The sequence below is a fragment of the Balaenoptera ricei genome, chromosome 12 (genome assembly GCF_028023285.1).
Source record: "Balaenoptera ricei isolate mBalRic1 chromosome 12, mBalRic1.hap2, whole genome shotgun sequence".
NCBI lineage: Eukaryota > Metazoa > Chordata > Mammalia > Artiodactyla > Balaenopteridae > Balaenoptera > Balaenoptera ricei.
The window spans coordinates 7,208,157-7,228,582 of NC_082650.1; the positions used below are offsets into that span (position 1 = coordinate 7,208,157).

Genomic DNA, 20,426 nt, shown 5'->3' on the forward strand with positions numbered 1-20,426 from the left:
GGCTGCTACTCTCCTCCACTTCCAGGCAAGTCTCTCAAATTCTTACAGCGTTTTTCCCCACCTGCCACACTGGGCCAGCAAGGTCTACAAACAATGGAAAGAGAATGTATGTGAAGTATTTTATGCCTTGTAAAGTACTACAAAATGGTACAGCTTTGAGGTTCGGGTATTTTAAAGGCTGAATGCTGAAAATGTCAGGCACTAGAGAGAGAGAAAATGAAAGACAACATTGAAAAACAAATGGAGGCACACTTCAGCGTGTGGACACACTCTCACACTCACACACACACACTCACACAAACACACACTCACGTACACACTCACATACACTCACACACTCTCACACACTCACACACTCATACACTCTCACACACTCATACACTCACACTCACATACACACATACACACACTCACAAACACACACTCACACACACTCACATACACACACTCAAACACACTCACACACACACTCGCACTCACTCATTCACACATCAGACTTACCACGCGGGCCCAGGGCTCCGCCTCTCCCACAGCCCTCCCGTCCTCCGCAGTTGCTCTCTTCTCCTCCGCGGCCATCACTGGAGAGAGAGCAGAACTGGGCAGCCCGCAGCACTGCCTGGGGCTTCAGCCTCTCTCCCGCGGGGGTTTCTAGAAGCCTCCCAGCCCCAGGAGGTCCTCCCAGCCTGGTGTCCCCACTGAAGGACACGATCTCCCCGGTCCCAGCCGGAGCTCAGCCCTCCTCGCAGACACCAGGCCAGAGTCCCCGCCTCGGCCGCCTCCCCGCGTGGGGAGCCCACGTGGACGCGGGGCTGCCCCGAGCCCTCCGGATCCAAGCGGGCTTAGGAGTCCTGGCCGGCTCGCTAGAGGAGGCCTGAACGCACGGCCCTCACCTGGACCGCTTGTCCGCACCTGCGCCCCAGCCTCAGGAGCAGCTGTTGGAGCAACGCCATCACGTGGAGAGTATTTTTACAGAAACTTGTTACCACACACATATACCCCCCACACACACACACACCACACACACACACCACACAACATATTCAACACACATATATCACACACACGCATATGTGGTATATCTGCATGTGTCTACTCAACACACACAGAGCACACACCCATGCCCCATGCACACCCCACCCCACATACACACTCACCGCACACACAGCACATACGTACATCTCACACCAAACACACACACCTCCCATACACACTCACCACAGACACACACACACCAGAGACTGTTTCAGCTCCGCCCGAAGAAGACGTGCCCTGGAGATTCCCTGCATTTCCTCCTCGGGCAGGAAGAGGGGAGATACCTGCAGAGCTCCTCGCGGTCACCAGATGGCGCTAAATCCCTAGGGGAAATCATATATTTTTCAAGACATGGTGGCCAGAAGTGAAGTGACCTGGGGTAAAAGGAGTGTTCACTGCTTTCAATTGACAGCAGGGGCAGGAGAATCAAGACAGGCGCAGCATTTCTGATTGAAGTACAGACTTGAAAAACTAAGATCTGGGTCCTGCCTACAATGAATCCTTTATTCACTGACTGATTTAAAATGGGGGGGGGGGGGGATACATGTATTTATATATTGTCATCCGCAGGACAGGAGGGCTTGTAGACCAGCTGTGGGAAAAATAATTCATCTGCTCTCCCTGATCACCTCTTATCAAATGAAGCAGTTGTCAAACACGTGCATGAAGGGTCAGCACATTTTAATTTATTGCTGTTGCTTTCCAAGTTTACCTTTAATTTCTTTCAGCAAGAACTAAGTGTACATCTCTTATCTGATCATCGCTATCCTGTGAGGAATCCAAGGCCAGGCAGAACGGTTTTGAAGTCAAACTGATCTGGTGTTGAAAATGAGTCTCAGCGGTGACTAGCTGTAATGGTTGATTTTTTTGTGTCAGCTTGGTTAAGCTATGTTGCACAGGTTTTTTTGTCAAACACTAGTCTCCGTGCTGCTGGGATGGTATTCTGTAGATGTGGTCAACATCTACCATCAGTTAGCTGACTTTAAGTAAAGGAGATGACCTGTAATGTAGGTGGGCCTCATCTAATCTCTTGAAGGCCTTAAGAGCAAAGACTGAGATTTCCCAGATGAGAAGGAATTCAGCCTCATGACTGTAACATAGACACTCCACCTGTGTCTCCAGCCTGCCCTACAGATTTTGAACTTGCCAGTTCCCACGATCCCATGAGCCAATTCCTTAAAGTAAATCCACATATTTTATACATACATATATATCCTACTGGTTCTGTCTCTCTAGAGAACCCTAACTGATACATGAACTGTGGTCATCATTAAGTGAATTATGTAACCTCTCCAAGCCATGCTTTCCTCATCTGTAATATGATGTAGTAAATTCAAAAGGATTTAATGAACAATGCATGCATTTACGCCTAGTGTGGAGCCTGACAAATCCCAGTGTGCACTAAACAAGGTGGTTCTTTCCTCATCCATCCTCATTCCAGCACACACACACCCCACAGGATTACATCAGGCTGCAGAGATTCGACGTACACGTTCAAGACAACGTGTGCTAGAGCACACACACACAATTCCTTGTATCTGTGTTGACTGCAGCATATGCAGATGTTCTGCTACTTCTGTAGTCCACAGACCAGCTGCTTGGGCATCACCCAGGAACATGTCAAGACCTACTGACCCAGAAACTGGGAGGAGACTGTGGGCGAGCTGGGAGGGGTGGGGGGGGGGAGATCTACAGCAATCTGTGTTTGAACAAGGCCTCCAGGTGGTACTAATGCACACCACAGGCTAGGAACCACTGTTCTGCTAACTTGTAAGCGCTACAAGGCAGGGATCTTTTCGTCTGGTGTTTGTTTATCGTCTCTTTTGTTTACGTATCCCTGGTACCTAGAACAGTGCCTGGCACATCACAGGCATCCAACACATATTTGCTGAATGAAGGGATTTCTGTGCCAGCTCTAGCGAAGAATAATAGTCAGCTTTGTACCAGAATATCCACATTTTACACAAAGGACAAGCTTGTTCTCTGCTCTGGCTTCCTCTGTGCATTAGTGATGCTTCCACATTCAAAATCCTTTCTAGATTGATAATTTTAGTCATTACTGACCTGAGCAAGCCATGAACTAGTGATCTCCATCATCCAGAATACAACTTAGCTTATCTTCCTCGCTCAAGTGCAGATTTTTCCCATTTGTCAATGTGTGATAATAGCTGAACACAAAGAACTTTAAAATTCCCATTAAATGATACCTATTAATAATTCTTTTTAACATCTTTATTGGAGTATAATTGCGTTACAATGGTGTGTTAGTTTCTGCTTTGTAACAAAATGAATCAGTTATACATATACATATGTTCCCATATCTCTTCCCTCTTGCATCTCCCTCCCTCCCACCCTCCCTATCCCACCCCTCTAGGTGGTCACAAAGCACCGAGCTGATCTCCCTGTGCTATGCGGCTGCTTCCCACTAGCTATCTATTTTACATTTGGTAGTGTATATATGTCCTATTAATAATCTTAATATTTATGTTGTCCCATTTCCCCATCAATCTTAAAATATGCTAATAGACATTGTTTATTTACTTTCCTCCCTCTCTGTGAAGCAGTCAAGGTCCCGTGGAGCAGGGCTATATAAGGTCTAAGTGGCGATCCAAGTGGTGTTTGGTACCCATTGCACTAAGAACAGAAATCACCACTGTTATTGCCTTCATCAAGAATATTCTTCCAAACTGAATTTGAGAGCGTGGCCCGGGAAGTTGGGAACTTAGTGCAGAGAGTGCGGCCCAGCAGCCCAACCCAGCCCCCAGCCAGACGCTCCGTTACATCCTAGCACTTCAGTGATTTCTTTCTAAACACACATAGAGATAAAGATATAACGAGTAGTTATTTCTCGTATATGTTTATTATATAAATTAATACTATATAGGTACGTATACTGCCCCGAAAAGAGAGAGTAATAATAGTTCCAAGAATCTTCGGGCCTGAAAGGGGAATGCGGTGTTCCGACTCACCAGCAGGGGTGCGCTGCTCACAAGCAGTGGTCTTGGACCAGACCACCTGACCTTGCTGTGACTCCGGGGAAGCTGGGACCCCGTCAAAGTCGGCATTCACCTGAACGCATTCACAATCTGAATTAAGCCGCCTGTTTTCAGGGATTTATGGCAATCTGATCCTTTTTGGAAAATAGATTTAAATTGACTTTTAGAATTAGGATATACTTGTCTGATTATTGACTAAACAGATGTCACAAATAAGTTTCCTAAAGCAGGAAAGATGACATGAATGCGAACAGTCTCTCAAGTTGTTCTAACTTGCATACGTATTAACAGGGTCTCCTAGGCACAAATTTTAAAACCTCTGTGAGGGCACTTTGCTTTGATTTACCTGTGTTTTTTAAAGGAGACATCAGTAGTCTTTTCGGTTTATACAAGCTCCTACAGTCTGATAGTCTCATCTCTATAAATACGAGGTGAGGACGATGATGACGACAAGATAATGGTTATAATCATTGAAAACACGAACTTGGCATTCGTGGTGCACCAGGCTCTTTGCTAAGCTCTTGCATGCTTATATTCTTGACTCGCGACCACCCTTGTGAGGGGTGGACTGTATTCATCACACTTACAGATGAGAAGAGGCTGAGGCTCGGTGTCTGTCCACGGTTACCCAGCAAGTAGAGAAGGCATTTAAACCCAGGCACTGATGACCCCAGAGCCCTGCTCTGAACCACTTCCCATGCCACAGGCACCTCTAAGTGTTCACTTAACAATGATCCCCTTATAAACAAAACCCATGGTTCCTTCTTGAGCCACAGACTGTCTGTCATGCCAATACTTGACCTCACTGAGGCAGTTTTGAAGGTATATAGGAGACTGTAGGAAATTGCTATTTTTAGCCATCAACTGTGTAAGAAGAGAGACTTGTCCCATGCCACCCACACCACATCCCGCCCCCTCCCCCCCACTCGCACTCACACACCGTTCCTCCCCCCGACGGGTGAACACAAAGCAGGCACAGAGGTCTGTGCAATTAACCTGTCACACTGCCCTATAGGAGCCACAGTTAATCACACGTAGGACGATAATGCTGAGTGACAACCAAGCCTTCACCTCCTGGCAGCACAATGACAAGTCACTGCTTTATAGCTTGATGACTAAAGGCATAAGAGAGGGTGAGTTTATCCAACTAAACATGCTTTTCAGGCTCAAGCGAGGCGGCTCTCAAGCCTCCCTGCGCCCCACAAGCCCCCAGGGCGTTTTTAAGGATTCACATTTCTGGACCCCATTCCAGACCTACTGAATCCAAATCTCCAGGTTGTGACCACAAGCAAAGGTGTGCGTGTGTTTTCTAAATCCCTAGGTGATCCTGTAGCAGTGGGCATCCGGCCTCTGTTCGCGATCATTCCAGAAGGATTTGAATATCAGTATCAAGGATACTCATAAAAGCTGCTAAGCAGAGATCTCAGCAGAAGAGACTTGATGACACCCCTTTTCCCCAGGAAGTGATAGTCGAAGGTCTAACACAGTCATCTGGGCACATGAGGATGATCCAGAGCTGTGTTTCTTGGTTCCCCACGTCAGTTAGGCCAGCAGCAGTAGAGGCGGGTCTCCCGCTGTCCTTCCACGTGGATCCAAGTGGGTGACGCGGAAGAAACAAGAATAATGTTGATGCGGGCGGAGGCCTCCTGAGGGGTTTTGGGCGCTCTCCGTGGCTCTGTTCTACCAAGGAGGAAGGAAGCCCACAGTGTTAGGGGCGGTGGGACTATCAGAGATGAAAAGGGCAGAGAAAAGGCATTGGCTTTGGCAACTGTGGCCTCACTCGTGTCCTTTCTGAGAACAGTTTCAGCAGGTCAGGCGGAAGTGAGATCCAGCCACACAGCAGGAGGTCACAGAGCGGGGCGAGTGGTGGAGAGTGAGGGCGTCGGCTGGGCGCAGAGGAAGCAGAGATTTCCCACCCCTCGGCCTCAGGGTGTGGAACCGCTCTGTGACAGTGCCATGGCCTTCAACCCTTAGTCCTCTCTGTAACATGCGACGTCATCGTGAAAGAAACTATAGCAGCAAAAGCACGGGGTATGAAATCAGGGAGTCCAGGGGTCACACACGGATTCTGCTGCTCGAAGTCTCTGTGGCCGCAGGCAAGTTCAGTTGCTTCTTGAAATTGAGGTTTCTCCCTCTGAAATAGTTGACAACAGCCCTACCTATTCGGAAGGCTACAATCGCTAAATTAAATGATCTACTCCGAGCTCCTGACAGAGAGCACAGCTTCCTAATATAATAGACATGGTCACTGTTACTTCTTTTTTTTTTTTTTAATTTATTTATTTATCGGAGTATCATTGCTTTACAGCGCTGTGTTAGTTGCTGCTGTACGATGAAGTGAATCAGCTGTAGGTGTACTTATATCCCCTCCCTCTTGGACCTCCTCCCCTGCCCCATCCCTTTCCACACCTGGATCCCGATCCTCAGCTCCAGGGTCCTGGACCAGCCTGCTTTCCCTGCCTCTACATGCTCACTGCAAACCTACTACAACTTTGTAGCCGTCACGGCACGATTCCTAGACACCGCTCTGTGTCTTCTTCATGGAATCAATGGGAAAACCAGCAAGAGGACAAGAGAGCTGGTTCCATGAGCATGTGAGGAACGGGATGCCATGCCATTTTATTGATTGATTTACTTTTTTAAAAATTAAACTACAGTTGAGCTACAACTTTGTGTTAGTTTCAGGTGTACAGCAAAGTGATTCAGTTATACATAGACATACATATATATTTATGTGTGTGTGTATATATATACTCTTTGCAGATTCTTTTCCATTTAAGGTATTATAAGATATTGGATATAGTTCCCTGTACTATACAGTAAATCCTTGTTGTTTATCTGTCTATATATAGTAGGTGTATCTGTTAATCCCAAACTCCTAATTTATCCCTCTCCCCTTACCCCACCCTTTCCCCTTTGGTAACCATAAGTTTATTTTCTATGTCTGTGAGTCTATTTTTTTCATAAATAAATTTATTTGTATTACTAAACATACTTATTTTGTACTCTGCATCTGATCATTCCAATATCCCCAACCTTTGCTGGTCAAATTCTGCAGTTTTGCACTTCTGCCACTTTCACTCATGGTAGCTTGTTTTCGCCTGTATTTGGTGACTTTTTTATTGTGAGCCCAGATTTCTTGGAATTTTATTTGTGTGATTTTTTTTTTTTTTTGAGGTTTGTCTTTTTAAAGTGCATTACTCTACAGAAAATATTTTTGCTTCAGCCAGGTTCTTGGGTATACTGCCAATCCGGGAGTATTTCAAATTAACTTTTTGGCGTGAGTCCTTCTTTAAGCTAATCAAGTGGTATGAATTCTTTTCACAAACGCTGTGCATAAGGCTTAGTGGTTGGGAATTCTCAGAGGAACTTTGTCTCTCTGACCTGCTCCACCATAGGACAAAGGCTGAGACCAGCACATAAGTTTTTTCATCAATTCTTTATCAATTCTCTCTTCTGGGAGGATTTTTCCACCTTCCACACTGCTCTGGCCCAGGTCCCATCTCTGCTTGTAAAGACCAGGCCTTGGGCAGCCTGGGACTAGGAAAATAGCCCCATAGCAAACACGAGATTCCTCCCTCACTACACCAGTAAGATTTTCTCTTTCTTATCCTGACCTTCAGGGATTTTCCTGACTTTCCCATCAGATCAACCATTTATTAAGCAAAGACTTTTCTCACATATTTCAGCCAGCATTTTTAGGTATATAGACCTCGGAGAAATTGCACTTAGCATGCAGTGTGCCATATTGCTGAAAAGTGGCATTTTCAAATTAGTCTTTGATAAGTAACATTATATATTTCTCTGAACTGTATGCCTCCAGTAAGCAATTTTAAACCATTGCTACAGAATTACAAGCTCCTGAACCTTAAAAAGAAAAGCTGGGGACATAGGATCGGGAAGAGTATTTGCTATGTTCGCTGAGGGTTAGGACCACACGTGAATCTGAGCTGACTGGAAGACGCGTACTTGAGATACAAAGCTACTTACTAAATCTTGTGTCAGTTCACATTCATCACAGCTTTATCACTGGGCTCTGGGCCATGAGTGGTCTTTACGTTGTCCCAGAGCCAAAGGAAGTTTTCCATGACCTGTGGTTGCTTCTTAGTGTTAAACTGACTCTGCTTTATTCTAACAAAGCATTCACAAATCACATGACGTCCTCTGAGTTATAAAGGAAGTTTCCTTTGTGAACGGGAGAGCTGATTAACAGAAAGGAATTGGTTTCACCTCAATGACCACCATCAGGGATGCACCCCCACATGCCCTTGCTGGTTCACGGGATCCTATTCCAGACGATTGTCAGGCTGGTGGCTTCATGGGATGTGTCATTTGTTCACTGACTCAGCTAAAACATACTGAGTGCCCACTAGGTACCGTGCACTGTGCCAGACACTGGAGAGAAGAGGAAGACACAAACATGATCTTGGCCTTGGATGGATTCACTTTCTATTGAAAATAACAGAAACATAAATACTAATTACCATAAAAACCATTAAATGCTGCAAATGAGGTATAAACACAGTTATTTGCCTCCTAATACTTCATTCTTAAAGACTGAAAACTTAAACATTTCAAAAATATTTAGAACCTAACGATGAAATGATAAAAGTTGGATTCGTATCTGGGATGAAGGATCCACTCACCAGATTCCACATCTGATCTAGGTCCCTCTCTGCACTGTGGTATCCGAGGATGATTGCTCTACTTCCGGACACAGTCGTTTCTTTTTTTTTTTTGTCTGTGTTGGGTCTTTGTTGCTGCGCGCGGGCTTTTCTCTAGTTGCGGCGAGCGGGGGCTACTCTTCGTTGCAGTGCGTGTGCCCCTCATTGTGGTGGCTTCTCTTGTTGCGGAGCACAGGCTCTAGGCGCGTGGGCTTCAGTAGTTGCAGCGCATGGGCTCAGTAGTTGTGCCACCTGGGCTTAGTTGCTCTGCAGCATGTGGGATCTTCCCGGACCAGGGATTGAGCCCATGTCCCCTGCATTGGCAGGCGGATTCTCAACCATGGAAGCCCTGACACAGTCGTTTCTAAGCACAGCCATCCCAGCACCTCTTGCTTTCACTCTCACCATCTAGAAAACCTGCTAAGAGACCATGGTGCTGGGCGGAGACCCCGTGTGTGAGCATCTCTGGTTTGGGTTTCCATCCTTCAGGTTTTCCAAATTTTTGCATTTGATCGGCCCTGGTGCTGTTATACACGCGGCGAGCATCCTGAAACCTGGCACTTGGCCTTTTTACTACTCAGAGGCCTCCTTTGTAAAATAAGTTTGATAGCTGCCTGATTTCTCTAGGTTACTTTGATGGGCCACTGAAATGATGGAAATCAAAGTGTAAAAAACAATGTGTCATAAATTTGTAAAGTATCATCAATGTTATTATTAGAGTAATATCAGAGTATTAGAGCATTTCATGTTATTTGATTTCTTCACTAATTTATATTTTAAGTCATTTTTAGTACTTTCTTAATCTAAAAATATCTCTGGGAATGTTTTAAGAGTCATTACAAATTAATAAAATGACCCACACGTTCATATTAATTTTAAAGCATAGAAGAAAAAAATTTAATACCATAGAGGCCAAGAAGGAGGGGTTCTGTTTGGATTAACATTTTGAAATATATTTCTAGACCACAGAGTTCTTGTACTAAATCCAAAAATGTACCAATTCTTTTTCTGCATGTGTCATTCAGCACTGAAGTAAGTGAAGAGATTGTTGTGTCTGAACAATTAGACAGGCACAGAATATCTTCAGCGGCTCCTTTGAAATCCCTCCTCCTTTTCGTGGTATATGAGTCAGGGATGAGTCATTCCTCTGACTTGAATAATGTTAGCAAACATTTCTGAGAGCTTGTTGTAGATCTGGAGGTCATTCTATTGTCGGGTAATGTGTGTGAGATACTCGTCCTGAACCTTTAAAGAAATTAACCCGCTTGATCCTTGATACCGCAATGCACTAGGCATTTTGATTTCCATCTGAGATGGGAACTTTCAGAGAGTTAAGGAATGTTCCCAAAGCCGCCCACCCAGGTGGAGCTGGGATTTGAACCCAGGCGGCTGGCTCCAGAGCCCAGCCTTGACTTCTGGCTGTTCGCTATTCCTGCTGCCACTTCCTCTGTCACATCAGCTTCACCTCCCTGTTCCTGCCCCGTCCTGTCTGTGACCACATTCCTGTCCAGGTGCAGGAATGAAAGGTAATAAGATGTTGAAGAAAGTTTAAAAGCAAAGATTTTGGAGTCACACAGACTCTGCTGCTTATCAGCTTTGGGCAGTTGTTTAACATGTCTAATCCTCGATGTAAAATAAAAACTAGTACACTCACCTTATGAAGCGTCTAACAAGAAGGTTTTAAGAGTATGTGTCACCTTGCCTGCATGTTAAGCACCCACTAGATGTTATTTGTTACAATTATTCAAGACAATAAAAAAGAGGAACTCAAACTGCAAAACTGCAGTCTTGTCTTAGCTTGTAAGCACAGGCCAGATGCCAGGAAACCATGTTGGTGCATGTCCCTGCATGGCCAGGAGCCGTCCAGCACTTGTCAAGTGAGTTTACTTTTGAGCTTCTTGCCTGAAGGCACTTCCATCTCTAAGAACCTCCTGTGCAGTGTTTCAGGGGACCCACATTGGAGCCCACTGTGAAGATCTGAATTTCAGCTCCTTCTGTCTCATTTACCCAGGCCTACCGAGTTGATAAGAAGGCGGCAGAGGAGGCCCGGTGGGAGCACGCCTCCAAAGAAACAATCAAGAAAACCACTAAACCCTGTCCCCGTTGCCACGTGCCGGTGGAAAAACATGGTGAGTCTGGGCTGGGCAAGAAGTGAGGGCGTCTCAGGGCGTCGGCTGCGTGGCTGGGACACTCAGGGGCTCTACGAGGGCTTGCTAGCTGGGGAGTTCAGCGCTGGGACTTTGGCGCCATCTGGCCAGAGTTTGAGTCTCAGCTCTCTCACGTCAAGTTTCTTAGCCTCCTGAGCTGCAAGTTCTCTTCTGAAAAACAGAGCTGATAACAGAAGCTGTCCTGCAGCAATAGAACCATATGACATGGTGGGTGGCAAATGCCTCCCCGGTGCCTGGCATAGAGAAAGCACTCAAGAAACACTCACTGCCCTTATTATTATTTATTATTAACACTACTAAACACTTTGCACCTGATTTTTAAAAACAAGTGCTAGGGAAACTTTCCAGTCCAGTATTTCCCCCCGAGTGCCCTCCATACTACTCTGGTATCTAGAGATACTCATCGGGCAAAGGCAGATGCCACCACGTCACGTACATCTGGCAGTTGGTTCCCACTGTATCCCCTCTTGGAGAATAACAACAAGGAAAACAACTGACTTGTACTGAGCACTTACTAAATGCTGGTTCTAAGTTCTCGCTGGTTCCAAGTTCCCTTCGAGTATCAGATCATTTAATCCTCACAGACAACACATAAGGAAGCTATTATTATCCCCATTCGTAACATATATTCAAGCCATTCAGAATGCCTTTTGTAAAGAAATCTGTTTAACTTTGTCTAAGCAGTTGGTTCCCAATTTTTCTGGCCATGAAACTCTCTCTTTCACGTCAGTGATTCCTATCCCTTTGAACACGGGACACACTCTGGGCTCTGGTCTCACCATCCCTGTGGCGGGAGAGTTAGCGCCTTAGGTTGGGGTGACGCTTGGCTCCTTCATTAAACTAGCCTTTCCATGAGTTTGTTTCTGAATGGGACTTTTGCCTTCTACCAGCTTCTCTCTAAATTTTAAGCATGGGAGGGGATAACTTCGAGACACCTCTGGATGGATGAAACGACATTCACCATAGTCAGGGTCTCCCAGGAGCCCACGTATATCTGCTACTTTGCACAGGTTTACGGGCTTAGAAACACCACCATCCATATTCGGATGGTTCTCCCTGGGGATAGTCTACACCCAGGGCAGCGTCTCCCTTCCCTTACACGTGTGGTCACGTCCACGCCTCCTCACATCCTGGGAGCCACCACAGCTGTGGGGAGACCTGAGAGAGCTTCTACCAGAAGGAGCCCCTCCCAGCTCCCGTCTCCTTGCCTCCTGCCAAGTGGCCCCATGCAACTGCTGGAGGATGCTGAAAGGGAGACCAGCTCAGCTCTGGGGACACGACCATGCTCGTGGCTGTGGTTTTTCCTCCCCCCGTTGACCTCCCCCTGCTCTGATGGCTGCTCTGTGTGATCATGTGGTCTGGGGGGCATCGCTGTGTAGCCCTCCCGGGCTCTGTAGTGTTGCTGGAAGTCAAACTCTAGTCTATATTCAGAGCATTCCTCTGGGCTGCCCCCTTCCCAGGGACCCTGCTACCTCGCGGGAGCCGGCGGGGCACCCGTGCCATCCGTCTTAAAGCCGTCCCAGCCCAGCACCCAGAGTTCTTTCTAAATGTGAAGCACGTCAGTACGTGCGCGGTAGGGTCAGCGGCATTAGTGCGGCTGAGAAATCAACGAAGCACAGGTACTGTTTTTCCCACGTTCTCTTCACTGGGCCTTCACTAGCTGCCCTTATTATTACATATTATTAACACTATTAAACACTTTGCATCTGATAAAAAAAAAAAAAAAAGAAAGAAGGAAAATGCTAGGGAAACTTCCCATTCCAATATTTCCCCAGAGTACTCTGATATCTAGAGATACTCACTGGTTTGTCGGGGCTGAGAGCTGGCCTGCTGTGCGTGAAACCCAGCCCGCGGCCCCAGGGTGGGCCCTGAGGCTCTCTTTCCTCAGCTACGTCCTTTGTCTTCATGAATACAAACTTGAGAGCGCTGACACCTCCCAGAGCGGCAGCCACAGGCCAGGCCCCCAGCCCTGGATCAGAGGTCTCCCGGGTGGGCGGAGGGGGGTGGGATGGGTGGGAAGAGAGTTTATCCAGTGAGTCATCGTTACTCCTTCCTGTACTGGAACGCTCCTGGAAATGCAGCAGGCTGGCCCGCACCTATAAAGAGGAGACAACAACAGAATCAGAGGAAAGAGCTTTCCTATTCCTCACGGACTGAGCAGTGTTGAGAAAGAAGCAAAGGCCTTTCATCAGCGGGGATGTGCAGTGCTGATGGGCACGGGCCAGTGTTCTGTCTCACGGGTACTTAAAGGATGCAGATTCAACAGTAAGAGACCCGTTTTGCTATTTTCAAAGGTCAGGAACCCTGGCTGTCTATCCCCTGGGCCCAGAAGAGTACCCGATAAATAAATATTTGTTGAATTTAAAAGGAGCTAGGAAAGGAGATAGACACATAAATAGGTAATCTTATAAAATATGACAGAGAAAACAAGCTAGTAAAGAAAGACCTTGGGGTTAAGAGGTGGCTTCCTGGCGGAGATGATGCCTGAGCCGAGAATAAGGGTCAAGGTTATGAGCCAGGCGAGGACGTGGGAGAGAAGCCTTCCAGGCAGAGAGCAGGTAGTGCAAAGGCAGGGAGGGTAAACCATCAGTGCCGGGGTGTGCCAGAAGCCCAGCTGTTGGGAGTTCCTGGACGAAGATGAGGAGCATCTGCTGAAGCGGTGGGTGGGTGGAGTGCAGGGCCCAGAATGACGTGCAGGGCTTGGACCTGATTCTGTCAGACAGGGAACCGCTCCAGGGTGTGAGGCCAGAAAACAACGTGCTCAGGTCTGCCTTGAGTCAGAGCACACCTGCAGCCCCAGAAGGTGGAATTGAAGGAGTCAAGTGATTCCTGACTATAGACATGTCTCCTAATCTGGTTCTTTCTTTGAAATATGGTGATGTACTATACATGGAAAGCTCTGATTTTTCACCTCTAGGCTTTTGTTTTTAGTGTCTACAACTGCTTTTAATTTTTAACAAAATGTGTGTTCACTTTACCATAACCAGGGTAGCATGTTAAAGGTGGATCCCCATTGTACATGTAATTCTGTCTCTTGGAATTTTGATTACTTGCAAAAGGTCCAGGTACATGTGTTCCAGAATATTCTCAGAATCATTAAATCGTGAAAAATTGGGAGCATACGCAAGTGTCCTTTGATGGATAGAGGGACAGGCAATCTTTAAAAGAATGAGGTAGAGCTAAATATATTAAAAAACAAAGAATTGCACAGAATATATTGTTGAGGGAAAATGCTTCTTCACAATTCTGTGTAGTGTATGATCATGAAGGACTAAGGAGAAGGTTTATGTTTTCTCAAAATTTTGTTTGAATCAATTCGAGATGAATGACCCGTACTGAGAAAGAGTCAGACCGTTAACAACACATCTAGGAGTCTGGGATTAGGCAGGACTGGATTTAGTTTCAGGGAAACCTGATTCTCCCACTGGCTTAGAGGTCACACCTATAGATCTTTAACCTATGAACTGAAAAGCTGAAACTTTCAGCTTATTAATGATAGTCTCTACTGTTTTAAAGGATATCACTACGACCAAAACAAACTTAGGCTCCATTAGCAAGAAAAGCTAGTCTCATTATCTAGCTCTCTACCTAAATTCATAGCCTGTTTCATATTCAGCTGAATCCCAGAAAAGTAGTTCTTCCTTCAGCAAAGCTGTCATGATAATGAGAATTATTTCCATTTTAAACGCAGGCTGAACTTGGCACTCCCTCCTATAATGCCCTTTAATCCCCGGAAGTTCTTCCTTTACTTCCACCTCAAACAGATGAGATTCAGGATCCATTTTCTCTGCAATAAGCGTCTGTTGCCAGTTAAATTTGCCTTCAGGTTGTGCAAGAACTTCTGATCTCTCATTAAATCTAATGGCAGAGTGGCCAGCCCAGGCCACGGTGTTGGCTGTGCACAGTTGGGGCTTTTCATTGTTTGCGCATCAATCAGGAGACAGAATCCTCTAAGAGGGAAGCCAGACTTTCTCCATGCAAATATCCACAAATTAGCATGGCATGGTCAGCAGCTTCTTGCTCGAATTGACTTTTAAGCTGGCAAGGCTTTTAGAATTGGAGTCTCTGACTCGTCTCCATATTATGGGGTCTAGCATATTCCTTCCATATTACACACCAGGAAGAAAAGAAAGTTAACAACATGAATATCCTCTCTCTTGCTATTTCCTTTCTTCTTATTCCACTGTGCCATTGTGAGTCTGGTTTCTATATAAAATCTTACTTGTTAAAGCTAGTATTCCAGATCCGTTAAGATTTTGGTATAATAGGAAAACATTCTCAAACTTTCATTCAGTCTCACTTAATAGTCCATTGAATTTGAATACATTGCTTAAGCATTCTTTGTGATATTCCAGAGAAATTTAAGTGATTATACAGTATTACATTATTTATTATATTATTGACATCCTAAGTGCACAATGAATAAATATGTGTTGAAAATTACACAATCCTGTAATTGTGTTATGCTAATTGGGAAATAGTAAGATAAAAGTATCACACGTTTTTCCCTTTATTTACCACGTATTTGAATTTTTAAATGGTCTTTAAAGCAAACCAAAAAGAAGTAGAAAACTATGGGATTTTAAATGCCCTTAAGTTGGTCTAAAACAAATGCCTTTAGTTACATATTCATAAATATTTTATATTAGTGCAAGCTCTCATGCCAAGCTTCAAACATAAAAATGAGACAGCACTGAAGCAATTCTTTGGAAAATTTGGCAAGAAAAAATGGCTTAACAAGACAATTGGTAAAATTGAACAATGGAACACATTCAGTGCTACAAGGAATTCAAGGAAAGACATTGCTTTTGCTGGGTTATCTGGGAAAGTCACTCACAAACAGTTCTCTGCATATAACTTCATACAAATAACTTTCTCTTGACTTCACGGCAGGCTTGGTGTCTGATCCCCAGAAGCAAATAGGGAACGTATTTAACAAATGCGGGAGGTGGGGAAATCCCAAAATAAGGGACTTTTCATCTCATACTGGAAAGGCCCTGTTCCATGAAAGAAAGAACATTGGAATCACACACATCTTGGTTAAACCTCTGGCTTCACACTTAAAAGCCTTGAGACCTTGAGAAGATTCTACAGCCAGTTAACACCCTTATCTCACAAGGTGCTCTTGAGGAATAAATGACGTAACAGATGTAGAGCACCTAGTATTATTCATTAGTTTCTCTCTATCCTCATCTTAAATAAAATTTTGAATAGCATGAAGGAACCTATTCACTATTAAATGCTTTTGGAACAGCTGTCCCAACTCCTGTCTTACGAATTTTTTCAAGCCAAGTAACACTGAAGAAAGGATAAAAATTACTCCTAGTATATATTGACGTTATTATGTATTAAATTGTTAAATATATTATTGTATACTTAAAATATTAAATTTACTATATATTTAAATAAGGAATTGACCCCGTCTGTGAAACACAAAGCGTTTGTCTTTAAATCCCATCTTAAGAGAAGTCAGTAAACTCAGATTTACAAGTAAAATCTGTCCTTGATGGACGTGTCATGCTTTGATCTCACTCATTTCTTTTTTTTTAAATTTTTATTGGAGTACAGTTGATTTACAATGTCGTGTTAGTTTCAGGTGTACAGCAAAGTGAATCAGATATATATCTCCATTCTTTTTCAGATTTTTTTCCCATATAGGTTATTCTCTCATTTCTTAACGAATGTCAGAACTTTAGAACTTCCCAGTGGGCTTTCTGGTTTGTTTTCCTCAGTTCCGATTCTGCTCTTGGATTGCTTGCAATAATTCTGTTAGAAAGCATTTCTGGAACAGAAGGTTGGTGCAAGAGTGTTTCCCGGGTGCTTATTTGTGGCCTCTGTCTGCCCACAGGAGGGTGCATGCACATGAAGTGCCCGCAGCCCCAGTGCCAGCTCGAGTGGTGCTGGAACTGCGGCTGGGAGTGGAACCGCGCCTGCATGGGGGACCACTGGTTCGACGTGTAGCTGAAGCAGCGGTCACGCAGGCGCACTCAGCCGCCATCCCGCTGGGAAACGTACAGAGTGTCCTAGTGTCATCTGCTACTTCTTTCTCTAAACACACACACACACACACACACTTCAAGTTCTTTCCAAAATCACGAAAACAGTTATAAGAGAAACTCCCAGGATCCCTTTCATTGTGCCCCTGAGAAGCAGCCAAGCTAATGGTGAGACCATCAGGAAGTATTCACAGGCCTTGGCAATACACGGACACCAGGGCACAGATGGCAGTGCCATTCACCTTTCATATGGGCTGTCATTCTTTAGTGAATTCAAGTCAGGCTGGAAAAATACACAGAGATTTCTCAGGTTCAATTACCTGCCTTTTACCTTCAGCAAATAATGGGAAGAAACCTTTGGTGAGGTGGGAAATAGTTTTGAGGAGCTATTGTCAGTGGTCCTCTCTAAGATTGACTGCAATGGATTCTGAGAACGACATTCACAGCTTAAAAAGCGATGCTCTTATTTAAATTTTCAGAAAGCACCTATTCCCAAAGAACCACAGGCAGTAGTCAAAACCATGTGTTTATCTCCAAGAATTCTATTTTCATGTATTGCATTAATGAAATATCAACTCTGCATGAATCAGCTTGTCAACTAAGTGAGAAATTATGAAACTTAATCTGAACATTGAATGTTCAAATGTATAGGGAAGAAATCAAAACTTAGTGTACTTTCACTTCATTTAATTATATGCAACTTTAGAAAGAAATTGTTTTTCTGAAAATATTACAAAATCGAGAATTTGATTTTAAACATTCATGTTGAGCTTGGAGAATAAGCTCATACATCTGGCTTCACTGTCAATGTAATGAATAAGGTGCCTCTAGAGGGGACACTTTTAGAAATGATTTCATAATGATTCTCAGTGGTAACAAACATGCAGGTTATTAAAGCAGAATCTGTAAAGAAGGAGCGTTTCCAGATCATCAAAATGAAATTTTATGCACTTTCTGTCCACCTGGACCATGTTAATTACACTTTTTTGTATCAAAATATTTTATACCAAAATATTTTATTCTGGACCCCTTTCAGATCTGATTCAGATTACAGTTGTCAAAGCAACAGAGTGCAAAGGGAAACTGCAACAACAACAAAAACGTGCCTAAAAGTATAAAGAGGTCATTGGGGACGAATCGCTGTGATATGGAACCAAAATACATTATAAGTGTAATTAACATGGCTCAGGACAGCCCACTCGGGGCTCTGCCCGCCCAACGGGTTATTCAGAGTTCATTTCTCTAGGATGTAAACTCACACAAGACTATTTCCTCACGTTAACATGGCTTGAATCGGATTGTTGATCAAGTTTTCATCCTTTTTTTTATTTTTGAGGCATTCACAATACATCAAAAAGAGATGTGTTTACACTGAATGCGGCAAACCTCATCCTTCACAGCACCGCGTGTGATGGAAAAGTCAAACCACTGTCTTTGTTCTCGTCTGCCTTCTCGGGAAGATCGTGACCATCACTGACTCTCACTAGAGCACAGAGTTTCTTTTGGATTTAGAGACCCTGGAAATTATGAAATCTGTAGCAGGCTTTGTCTTTGTAGACGTAGCACCAGAAATCTTTGCTGGAGGGAGAGAGGGAAGGACCCCAGCAGACTCCCCCAGGACATCTGTCCCTCTGTCCCTAACCATCCATCCAGGGACAGTCCCCCCCTCCATCTTCCTCAGAGGTCCTGCAACTGGGAAATGATGGGGGGAGGCAGCCTCGTCAGCGGGAACGGCCTCACATGGCTTCACTCTGTCGGAAAATCCAACCTCCCCAGCACAGCCCAGAGGCTGCCACCTCCTGTCTGGAGCCTATGGATGGTACAGAGATAACGGAGAGCCAGTCTCCCAAGTAAGAAAGAGACAGGTCACCAGGCTGGAGCCCCACATCCCCATGGCTGGCATCAGGGCTCAGCCTGGAACCCACGTGGGGCTTGCCTGCGAGTTACCGACAGTCCCAGCAGGTAGCGGCTCCGTACGCCAAGCCGGCAGGACAGTCAGATGGTCCCCTCTGTAGGGGGGCACCCAGCATCTTATACCCGCCACAGCTTTGCAGTTTAATGACTTTGCTGTTACTGCCCCCTCCCGATCTGCATGGCTTGTTGGGTGTGCCAGGCAGACAAAGTTTGCTCCCATTCATGCAGGCAGTAGAAGTCCTAGGTCCCTGCTACTTTCCTGGTGGTACCTTCTTTTTTTTTTCAGAATAGAATACTGATTCTTAAAACAAGTTAAAGAACAAGCAGCCACTGTAAATGAGCGTGAATCACAAACCACTATAAATGAACATGTCTGAGCATTGAACGGTGCAGCAAACTGTGAATCTAACAAAAGAACAGAAATAAAGTCTTTGCAGAAGAATCTTTATTTTTCTCTGAACTGTGTAAAGAAATACTTGGCAACTATGTCTAAGGTTGTACTCAAATTGTCAATAAAAGCATCCAAAGAGTTTCTGAGTCCATCTTTGAAGACATATTGTCAATAAATGCTGAAGGCGTGGGAGGGAAGCCCAGGACGTGTCACTCGTGGCCCGAAAGGATTACCTGGTGAGGCCGTGGCCATCGTGTCTCTATTCTGAGCTCCAGATGAACCCTGGCTGTTTTAAAACTAGGTAGTTTCTCCAGTGCTATCAAAATTTAAAAGGGCTCTACAAGGGGCAGCGGGGTAGGGGAGGGAAGGATTGGGAGTTTGGGGTTAGCAGATGCAAACTAGTATATACAGGATGGATAAACAACAAGGTCCTACTGTAGAGCACAGGGAACTATATTCAGTATCCTGTGATAAACCATAATGGAAAAGAATATATATGTATAACTGAGTCACTTTGCTGTACAGCAGAAATTAACACAACCATTGTCAATCAACTATATTTCAATAAAATTTTTTAAAAGTTTTGACAGGGCTCTGAAAAGCAAACCATCACTTAAAAATCTAACAGTTACTTTCCTGCCTTCTGAGCAAACTTTTCTAATAAATGTTTAAAACAGAAGTTTGTGTTGGGAAAGACCACGGGACTTTCTCTGTCATGTCACCTCAGAAACGTTGGGTGACTTTGCGTTGCTCTCAGCGCGGGCGTGTTGACTGCGCTTCTTCGGCTCCGTGTTGGTGGCTGTGCATTGTTCACTTTACAAGGCGTCCGTGTCTCAGTGATGTGGATGGAGCGTTCTTGGAGAGCTCCTCTACATATCTGGGGCAAGCGGCACAGCCCGAGGCCCCCTTGGTGCCAAACACCCCAGGAAATGCTCTGAGGAAACACCACGTTTCTAGAAACGAAGGCAGAGAAAGCAGTTGAGCGAGCGACTCCACTGCCCCCCTGGGTGTGAACCCTGGGGACAGTAGCAGCAGCTACCTCGTGGGGCTGGTATGAGGACTACATGAATTGATTTCACATAAAGCCCTTAAGACGGCGCCTTGCACCCAGGAAACATTCAGTAAGTGTTCCTTATTATTAATAGATGAACTAGTCAGTGGAGAGCCCCAAACAAACTAACAAAAAGCACAGAACGAATGCAGACTAATTGCAGGTGCCGGGAAGGTGTGTGTGTCCCTTCACAGAGTTCGTGATTTCGTGGAAG

The 20,426-nt window shown here is 44.9% G+C and overlaps 1 protein-coding gene across 8 annotated transcripts in view; it reads left to right on the top strand.

Moving 5' to 3' along the window:
- PRKN (parkin RBR E3 ubiquitin protein ligase) overlaps nt 1-20,426 on the top strand; it is a 1,325,586-nt gene that overhangs the window by 1,280,193 nt on the left and 24,967 nt on the right. For 6 of the 8 annotated variants that reach the window (XM_059940863.1, XM_059940861.1, XM_059940859.1 and 3 more), the window contains one exon: nt 10,704-10,821. In XM_059940863.1, coding sequence (XP_059796846.1) covers nt 10,704-10,821 — 118 coding nt within the window. Of the gene's footprint in view, nt 1-10,703; nt 10,822-16,708; nt 19,054-20,426 lie in introns of those variants that run through there. The other 2 variants (XM_059940862.1, XM_059940865.1) reach the window with 1 other exon arrangement.